General features: G+C 50.2%; 2 protein-coding genes across 2 annotated transcripts; one reads left to right on the top strand and one right to left on the bottom strand.

Annotated features, from left to right (window-relative positions):
* Window positions 1-395: 395 nt before the first annotated feature.
* Window positions 396-2907, top strand: N7482_010505 (uncharacterized protein; the record flags this gene model as incomplete). The annotated part of the gene is made up of 2 exons (XM_056692629.1): window positions 396-548; window positions 601-2907. 2 exons carry the CDS (start codon window positions 396-398, stop codon window positions 2905-2907), a joined length of 2460 nt encoding a protein of 819 aa, XP_056538586.1.
* A 3329-nt stretch (window positions 2908-6236) lies between these two features.
* Window positions 6237-9024, bottom strand: N7482_010504 (uncharacterized protein; the record flags this gene model as incomplete). The annotated part of the gene is made up of 11 exons (XM_056692628.1): window positions 6237-6653; window positions 6692-7173; window positions 7226-7316; window positions 7375-7446; window positions 7629-7790; window positions 7836-7906; window positions 7969-8063; window positions 8187-8337; window positions 8478-8658; window positions 8709-8941; window positions 9009-9024. The coding sequence occupies 11 exons, from the start codon at window positions 9022-9024 to the stop codon at window positions 6237-6239; spliced, it is 1971 nt and encodes a 656-aa protein (XP_056538585.1).
* Window positions 9025-10436: the final 1412 nt, after the last annotated feature.

Genomic DNA, 10436 nt, shown 5'->3' with positions numbered 1-10436 from the left:
TTAGTGCAAGATTGGGCCCGTCTAGACTGTCGGCAATGGGGATCTGGGCTTGATGGCAGCCCTAATCGAGGATGGAGCTCTGGCCACGAAAGCTAAAAGGTAAGAGTAAGTTCGTTAAACGATGCGTTGACTTTACAAGACTCCCGAACTCCCCAAGAATGACATAGCCTCACCCTGAACCATGTCAACCTCTCGCACCAGAGCCCCGGGATGGGCTGGAGGCACTCATAGGCCCAGTAGTGCTATATAAGCAGCCCTGAGCTAACAACCGGGTGGAGGGATGCTGGATCAGATATGAGTCCGATCAACTCTTCGAAAGAAAACACTCAGTCATCTTGAGATGTCTGCAAACCAAAATCTAGCCGTTTGGATGAGACACGAAAGAACCAGCTTCCATGTTTCTTGTCGGCGGTCGTAACACAGGCATCTTCGTTGGAGTAACGGTGACCGTGATCCTCGCTAGCATCTTTGTCGCCTTGCGGCTGGTCAACCGTTTCGCCATATCTAAACACAGTGGATGGGATGATTACAGCATCATAGTAGCATGGGTGAGTGGAATGGATCCCCTTGAAACCACAAGCGAGACTGAGATATCGTCAGATCCTTGCCTTTGGCTTGTCCTTTACGGTCGATTTCGCCGTCTCCAAGGGCCTAGGGCTTCACAAGGACCGCATCCCTGCCACCGGGATTCACCAACTCTTAGTGGCGAGATATGTGGCCATCGTTCTTTTCAACCCAGCCCTGATGATGACCAAGGTCTCGATCCTCCTGTTGTACCTGACTATTGCCCGACGACCACATAATTTTCTACGCATTGGCTCCTACATTACCCTCGCCGTCGTCGTTGTCGGTGGCCTGGTCCTCACCTTCATCACCGCTTTTCAGTGTCGCCCTGTGCAAGCCGTCTACGACATTAATATCAAGAACCCCAGCTGCATCCCCATCGAGGATATCTATCTAGCTTCCGTCCCCGTTAGCCTCGCCACGGACCTTGCCATCCTTGTCCTCCCCCTCCCGCTGCTGGCGAGCCTGGCTCTTCGGCGGTGGGAGAAGACGATCTTGCTCCTGACGTTCGTGCTGGGTGTTGTCTTTATCATCGTGGTCGATGTCACACGTATCTACTACCTACAGCTGGCCGCAGCCAGTCTGAGGGAGCTGGCCAACGCGAAAGTCCCCGTTAGCCTCGACTTCCTTTACAATGCGGGTCTGGTGCTCCTGTGGTCGGCTGTGGAGGTGAATGTGGCGATTGTCGGTGCCTGCATCCCAACCCTGCGGCCGTTGGTTAAGCTCTTGATCGCAAAGATGAAGATGGTCTTGAGTTATTCTCACGGGAGCAGCGAGGGCGAGCTGATACGGTCCCCTTCATCGCCCAGTACTCTGGACGGGTTTGGTCCGCCCAGTCTCAATGAGCGTCTTCGTCATTCGATGAGATCGGAGGCACCTCTGGTCGACAACCAACAGCAGCATCACCCGTACCAGATGAGTATGAGATCCTCCCACACCCTTTCAGACCCGGAGGCAGCGCGACGGCCCTCCCGACGCACGGAAACATCTGCTCGTTGGAGATTTTCCCACACGGAACCGCCCAAGTGCATGCTCGACATGGAGGGCACAGAATCTGTCAAGTACTGCGCCATCGTCACCCTCATCCTCTTCGTGGAGGGATTCATTGTGACCATGCTGTTTTCCGTCAATGGGAAGATGGTCGTAGTGACAAGTCAACAGCAAGGCATCGGTATCTCCTCTGCCACGTACGGCGGTGGCGCTATTGGCTGCTTCCTTGCGTATGGGCTCCTGCGTCGCCTGGGATTTCGACCCACATTTGTGACCGGGTTTGCGATCATCAGCGTGGGAACCCTGGTATTCTGGCCATCCGGAGCCCTAAGTTCCTATACCGGGTTCATTGTCTCGAACGTGCTTGTTGGGATGGGGATCCCCCTTCTGGAGCTGACTGGGATTGCATTTATTGTCCTCTGCGGACCACCGAAATATGTGGAAATCCGCCTTCTCTTCGCGCTAAGCATCAGTTATATTGGCTCAACCGTGAGCCTTGTGCTCGCGCAGAAGGTCTTCTTTAAAAACGTGGCTGACGCCCATAGTTTGATTGTTATCCAGTGGGCCTACCTGACGATTGCCCTCATTACTACCCTGTTATCCCTCCTCGTCTACTATACACCCCTTCCGGAGGCCACTGCATCAGAATTACGAAGCCGAGAAAGGAGGCTGTGGATCGACCCTTCACAGAAATTGTACGGTCGAGTTCCGGTCCTTCACTCCACACTCGCTCTCGCAGTGCTCTCGAGCTTCTGTTCTGCTGGTGCATTAACATGCCTCCGTACCTTCGTCGGCACTCTCCTTAAAAGCATCTCGACCGGTTCCGGCGCCGGTACTTCGACAAACCTCGGCCCCTTGGATCTGAACATTGTGTTAACTGCTATCTACGCCGGTGCTCATATGATCGCTGCCTTCTTGGCCTGTCTTATCCCCCCGCGCATCCTCCTGCTCTGGGCGTATGCCTGTGGTATCGTATTCTCCACGCTCATCATGCAACTCTATTTCTCCTCCGCCGAAACAACGGAATATCTGGTCATCTTCTTCGCCATCGTCCTCGGCCCGATCCCTAGCTTATGTCTGGCCGTTGCATTGCCCGGCATGGGCGCACACACCAAGATTGCGACCACTCTCATGGAATGCTCTGCCAACTTGGCCGCCTGCGTCACTGTCTGGATCATGTTTGCGGTGACCCATGCACCCAGCCATTCGGTGCAATACTCGTTCTGTGTGCTCGTGGCCTTGTATGCTGCCGGGGCCGTTTTCCCACTCTACGTCACTCTGGTGCCCTCCTCGCTACCCTACAATCGACCCCCAGCCTTGCGGGCGGTTTGGAAGCGATTCAGGCGGCAATGACTGTCCTGTTACCGCTGTTACCCTTTGCTTACATTGGTATTCTGTTTCTCTGATGATTCGATCTCAATAGTAGAGATTTCCACGCTTGATTAAGCGGACATATCCTAACTTTGTGGACGCTGGGAGGAGGGGCTTCCCATATCATGGACCACTGGGTCGCCCTTCGGCTTTTCAAAGATCTGGCTGTAATTTGGAAAGGGCAAAATCCTCCTAAATAGGGGTTAAGGGATATCTCAATCTTAGTGCAGAAGGAATTAACGTGTTCAGTATATGCTTAATAAATAGAGGATTAGAGATAATAGAAGGAAAGTGAGCACTAGCAATATACATATACACTATTTTTATTATAGGCTTTCCGCTACAGATAATAATAGTTGACGTATAAATTCAATATAAGCTTCGCGGGTATGAGGAGAAAGTATTAAATTAAAATTATATTAAGCGCTAGCTTAGTAGAAAGAGATTGTTTAACTATTACTAGTACATACATACCTCCCAAGTGATTTTCAAAGAGCCCCAAATTATAAGCCTAATCCACTCAGCATTTCCGGAAGTAAGTGCCGTAGCTAAGAGAAGATCTTGCTATAGTTGTATTCTTCCTAGTGAAGTCAGCTTCACCGAGGCCATCCCCGAGCGTTCTAGGCCAAGTGATATCCGATGGTCTCAGCCTCTTCCCAGACTATTAACTACTATTACCACGGAACCGGGTCGTGGAGCTCCACGGTTCGGCCGCTCACTTCCCCGCCTCTTACCATCCCCTTGGAGCCCGGTACATTTTATAAGTATATAGTTCTGGGCATTACTGGACGCATATAATTGATGACGCGCTGTTTTTCGTAGAGTATGTAACACAACACACACAGCTCAAAGTGCAAGCCGCCGCTTGACTATGGTATGGCCTAGTCGACGGCTTTAATGACGAGCCCATACTGCCAACCGGTGCGGGCATCACAGTTGAAGTATTCCAAACGGCAGCATCCTCAACGAGATATCTGAACCACACCATGCTGACTGCCAAAGAAGCCCAGTCGCCGGGATCCCAAGGGCGACGGTTGTACGAGACGGCTAACAACGATCTGAACGAGTTATCAACCAGGCATCTCCGTGTTTATAACTGGACCTTTTAATCATGATAAAGCACGGTAAGGTGGGTACGGGCCTTACCTATTCCGTGACGTTTCTTGCCGATCGCGACTTGAGTTGGACGAGAAAGGGGGGATGCGATGACCGTTTTGTTTAAGGCGGTGAGTGTGGGTATTAACCATGATTGGACGGATCCTGTTCAACGAAACTGATGGATAACTATGTACCCTTGAGTTGACTAACGGACCCTCCAGTAACGTAAGTTAAATGAAGGGTGTTTGACTGGGACTAGGCCAGTGGTCCGTGCATTTCCTAATACCCTCGCGCTCCCAGGTCATCCTGCTTGCAAGGACAACGATATATGTACCTCCGCTCCATTCCGAGCCCTCGGGCCAGACCGGACCACTTGAAATCAGATTATCCATATCCGATTATCCTACAATGGTTTTCGAAAACAGCTATACCTCGACAAACAGGCGAGTCCTTTGCCGGATAATATATCTGCAGAGGAAGAAATTCGATTGGATTGTTCTAAGATTGGCCTCTCGTGTAGACCGCGTTCTATATATAGTGGCCGTTCATTAGTATTTGGAACATAGTACAGTACTTCCGCTTACTGGCAGAAAGATAGGTGGGGCAAGTACCATGTTCCAAATACTAATGAACGCTGACTGTATATATCTTTCCTTACATTACAGACACGTAGCCTGGGGGCCAAAGCTTGATCTCATTCTCATTGGTAATACATGAGTGAGGCAGTCTTTTACCACGCCTCAGATGGCCGCTGAAGATGAATGCAGCAAAGTTACGATCATTAATCTTTGCAGAAATTTACGGCAATTTGGTATCATCAACCTTATATCAGTGCCAGCTGGTACTGTATAACCTAGTATGCGAAGACGACGAATGATATCAAGCGGAACCAATATAGATGAATAACATTGATTGATTCAGTAGAAAGATGGGCGGAGAAGCGCTATTAAAAGTACACACTTAGATACACTTGTAAATCGATAAGTACACTAACGTCGATAGATATAGCCTAGTGCCTTTATCGTCGAACTCTACGCCTACCGTAACGCCCGTTACGCCTATTACGCCTAGATCGAATAGATATAAGCGACGGCTGATCAAGAGGCTATGTGAAAGTGCCAAAAGGGATAGAAGGAATCCCTATCCGAGGTACTCGAGTCGCCTTCTAAATTACGAACCTCCCGGGTAGTAGCGGGACGAGCCCGCGCTAAGGGAAAGGCCCCGGTTAAAAATCAAGGGTTTGAAAAATAAGGGGTTGAGGATTAAGGTTAGTTCGATATTCTACTATTTGTTTATATATCTAACTATATATCTTATGTATAAGACGGAATATCGGCTACTAGTAAGTATCCGTCTAAGGAAGGTATAGCCCTGGTCCCTGGCGCATCTGAGGACGAAGCGGATGATGTTGGTGCCGAAACGGATAGTGCTGGTCGAACTAGTAACGAGGACGATGCTAGTAATGAAGACAATACTAGTAACGAGAGTGATATAGGTGATGATGACGATACTACGGACGAGGGCGATCCTAGTAACAATCAGGAAGAGACGGAGGGTATTATTGGGATTGAAACTAAGAGTGAGGAGGAGGTTAAGGCTAAGGATAAAACTAGCAGTCGTGCTACAGAGACCGCTAGTCATGCTAAGGATATCCCTAGCCGTGCTATAAAGACCCTCAGTTACGCCAGGGACGATACGTCTATATAAGGGGCTAATCCTGGCAGTCTAAACGATAATACAAAGCCCCTACCTGGCTGGCTTATCGCGTCAAAAGCTCCCGTGCTGACGCAGGACGAGAAGAAAGAGAGATATGAAGAAAGAAAGAAGCGCCGTGCAGATAGGAAGGCAAGTAAAGAGAAAAAGGAACAAAAAAGAAGGCCCTGGCTATGCCAGGAGGTACGTCAATCATATCAGACTATTTCAACAAGAACTAACTGCTACGGGCTGTGGTTGAACAGGAAGGGGTTAATTACCACAGGTATCCGTGTACATACTTCGGTACTGTCTCTGGACGCCGCGCGTAGCGCGGCGCGCAGTCTAGTATAATGATCAATGGAGAACTGCCGTAAGATTGAAGAGATTGGCTCCGACGTCTACTGAAGAATAAAGTACCTAAACATTTGCGCGGAATGAGAGCACATGGCAGAAACATCCAAATAATATTACTTTCTAACCTCTCATTATATCTCTCTGTTCCTCCTCAATGTACTTCCTCAGCAATTAAACTTGACACTAAAGTCACGGAATCCGTTATTAAAGCTCTTTTTGCCGGGGGTGAGATCCTCAGCCCCGTATTTGCACGTAGGAGGCGTTGAATCGTCCTTTGCGCTGTAGCAGGTGACAATCCACTTTAGAGGACCCTGGATATTGACTGTATCCTTTCCATCACCGCCGGCGCGATTTGTCTTTTCGGTATACGCAATGAGAGCGTCGTCGTTATCGTACAGTGTGAGCTCCAGGGCATATGCTCCTGGATTGAGATAGTTGCTCATCTCATTCTGCTGGTATTGGCGGATGTGCAGTTCGCATGTGCCGGCCTTGTAGTCTTTGGCATTGTCAAACGACAACGGTGTTCCGGTTCCCTTGAATGCATTGACGATGTTGGTGGGAGTTGCACGAGGAGGATTCCCCTTCGGGTCCTTGTCTGGGTTATTGCAGGTGAAGCCACAGAGCCTTCGCGCTTGCCGTTGTCGAATGCGCCGATGTTGCATTCGTGCTTTTGGTCAACTTCCAACCACCACTGGTTGTTGAACCAGAACGAGAGCATGTCTTTGTTGTCATCGCCCTTGTAGCTATCTTGCACGATAAGCGGATATGTCAGGTTACTCTCGATTGCGAGGGCTCCGTCCACTGGTTGCTTGGTGGCATATGCTCGCGCAATGCCCTCTCCATCAAGTAGGGTCACTGCCAGTTGATATTCATTCAGCGGGTTGATGTATTCGAAGTTCTCGTGGGTTCCCTGTTTATACTGGTCTGGCTGGAACTGTGTGATGTGGATCGTGCACCACCCCGGGAAGAAGCCAGCCTCGTTCTCACCTCCAGGACCGTCCTTGGCATCGACAGGCACGGTGCCACACGGAGGGTGCACAAGGTCCATGATATTGTCCTTGGCTTGTTTCGGATCCATGCAGATGGTGAAGTTGAAGAAACCTAGTCTCTATTAATGATGGATCCACCGCTCGGGTTGACATATTATGCATACCGGGGGTCTGGATGGTACCGAGCATAGGCCATCCATCATCCTCCAAATCCCAATTTTCCCCGACCACCGTCGATTCACCCGATTGCAGCGACTGAAGCCAGGATCAGTGAGGATCTTTGCAATTCCAGTCCTAGTTGACGTGGACTCACATAACCATTTTGCTTGTTGTTCTTGAGGAACCCTCCGTAGCTGGAGGTAATAATATCCTCGAGCGAAATTCCCTATCGTTTACCATTAAAGGTCACGTTAGCACCACCCTTGAGCACGGTGAACGGTTGCCAGTCAGCATTAATGCAACTAGAGCATTTCGGATAGTTGGCGTTCAGAAGCCAGTAAGTCGCAGCCCCGGGGAAGATTAATCTTCAACTTTCATGAACCAAATGGTTTTCTGGTGCAAAATCACATACTTGGAGGTGTCGTTGTTGTCGCACCAATGGGTCCCGACATTTGTCCCGGGATCCATGTACCTTCCTGGGTTGTATTCGCTGACACTAAAGGATTTGCCGCCACCAACCTCGACCTCATCACCACACGTCCAGTGCTCAGGGCCGAGTCGTCTATTCGGCTGTTATGACAAAGGACGGGAATGCAATGTATCGGGGTCACTCACAGAATGAAGGGATGCATCGGTTCTTCGGAGTTTTCCCAGACCTCCGGCAGCATACTTCCCCAAAACAAACTCTTCAGATCATTTTACAGCTCTGTCCAGCTCGAGTCGGTCAAGGTGGACATGTTAAACATACCACCATCCGCGATCATGCCATTGACTTTATCCCGGCTCTCGGTGTTGTTGGCCCACATGATTTCTGCAAGCTGGTTCTGGAGGGAAATAATGGTACTATTGAAATAGGCCTTACCAGAGCATTTTACCGGTGATTTCGGTAATGGCGTCGGTAGGGGTAGACCTGGAAAATACGTGCGTTAACTACATCTTTTCAGTTGCGACCTTTTCGGGACTTACAAAGTGTCTTTGCCAGCGGTCATTCCGTACGCAATAGAGGCACTGGACACATCTTTCCACACCGATCGTTCGTTCCCCTCTTGGCTTTCAGAGCCCTCCTTGGCTTTTCCATTGTTCGGGAATCTGACGCCCGTCTTTCCCTTCAGATATTCTGTTCTTAATTTAGATTTGGCTCGTGTAGACAGTTTGGAGCACGAACGTGGGAAGACCTTGGCCTCTTTGAGGACTCCGGAGAGAATTTCATCAGCACAATGCATGCAGCAATTTTATCTTCAGGGTGCATAGATCTACTGTCATTCCATAACACTGCGGATGACAGTCCAAGCAGGAAGGTAACACTGTCAATGATGAGCTTGATCGTCTTTTCATCCGTTGTGTCCTTCCTTTCAGCAAACGATTGCACAAAGTTTGACATATCTCCCTGGGATATGATTTGGTTGGTTACGACCGAGTCCCACACGGTCGTGACAGCCTGTAAAGTGTCAATGGAGCTGGAGGAAGCCAAGTTCAAAAGCAAATTACCTGGTGTAGATACGAGAAAGATCCCAGAATGTAGGTAGCAGCAGCGGGAAATTGGTTCTTACCGCACTCGGGAGGAGCACAGGGAGCATCGTGCACAGAGCACTGGGGATCCGTGTTGATGCTGAAGGCGTTCCACAGGTATGAGTCGAGTCTGACCGGTCCTCCGCTGCCCTTTTTGTTCTCGTCTTTACCGCGATAGGTCTTGAAGTCATCGAACAGCTGATCCCATGCCTCTGTTTTACCACGTCAGTATCCTATATCATTTGGAGCTCCAAATGGCATATGTAGCGTACTCGGCACCTCCGCTGCATTCCATTTGTATATGAATGTCCCAACAGTAATATCAGTATTGTTGCCCGAGCATGGCACATTCACCCAATCTCCCGAAACAACAACTTCACCGCCAAATTGAATTTTTGAAATATCTCAGGAACCAGACCAGTTAGCGAGTAACAGACCACGGCAAATTTCATCTAACTCCCTGCGCTACACTTTGATACCGGCATTGACCCTGTCAGGCCAGTATCATGGTGGTGCGCGCGCAAAAGGATGATGGGCCTGTCCTGTCAGGGGCTTCCGGAGGCCCAAAAAATTTGCCATCGAACCGCGAGCGCGTACTGAACGCAAATCATGATGCACAAGCACTGTTAAAAGCACTGCGCAGCAAGCAGAGCGGGGCGAAGGCCCCCGAGACGCAGTATTCCAAGATTACCGACTTCCTGAAGCGTATAGAGGCCCTGACGAAGGAGCTCCTGTTGACACCGCTGCAGACAGACTGGCAGGCTACACTCGCGGCCATTCGCAAAGATATGCAAGATATCAAGAGGGCAGTAGAACCGCCGGCGAAGCAGACAGTCAGATCCTTCGCTGAATAGGCCAGAAGAGCGCCTACGCCCGTATACTACCAGTCCTCTAGCTTATCTGATTCTGCGCCTACGCGCCCGTCGGAGGTCGCACGTAACCGCGAGGTGGTAGTGTGCCTAGGCGATCGGGTATAGATTAGCAGCTTCCGTCGTCTATCGCCAGTAGAGCTTACCAAGAAAGCCAACCAGGCCAGGGCCAAAGCCGCATAATCAGCCCGCGATCCTACGCCCGCACTCGCCTAGGTAATGATCCTGGCGTCCCGGTAGCTCAAATCGGGTGATATCCGGTTCACCGTACGCGACGCGAAGGAGGCAGATATCCTGCGGATATACCGTGAGAAATAGACTAAAGGCTCTGCAAGACTACCTTCGTCCACCTACCGACGTAGGGAGTGGTGGTTCACGACGTCAACGTACGCTCTCTAGGCGTTAACCGGGCGTCGGAGGAACTACCTCAAGAGAGCTTGACTAAAGATCTGCTGGCGGAAAACATTCGGTTCTGGGAGACGCGGAGATCACCAAGATCTATTATCTTAAGATTCCCTCGGGGAAGAGCGGTTCTCTCGTCCTCGAATTCACCTCGCTAGTCCCTGCGAATGCGGCCATCAGTCATGGCGTCCTCTGGAGATGCAACAACTTAATAGCAGTCTTATACGACCGAGAGTCTCGCCTACAGTAGTGCTTCAACTGTCAAAAGTTTGGACATATAGGAACCACCTATTCCCAACCCGTTAGGTATGTGTATTGCGCGGATAGGCACCAGTCTCGGGAGTGCCCCCACAAAGACACACTGGAAGGAACCACCAGAAAATGCGCCAATTGCGAAGGCGCACACGCTGCATGGAGTCAGGACTGTCAGCTTCGT

The sequence above is a fragment of the Penicillium canariense genome (genome assembly GCF_028826845.1).
Source record: "Penicillium canariense strain IBT 26290 chromosome Unknown utg000008l_segment0_segment0, whole genome shotgun sequence".
NCBI classification, from domain to species: Eukaryota; Fungi; Ascomycota; class Eurotiomycetes; order Eurotiales; family Aspergillaceae; genus Penicillium; species Penicillium canariense.
The sequence above is the reverse complement of the archived record's forward strand: the minus strand, read 5'-3'. Positions and strand labels throughout refer to the sequence as shown.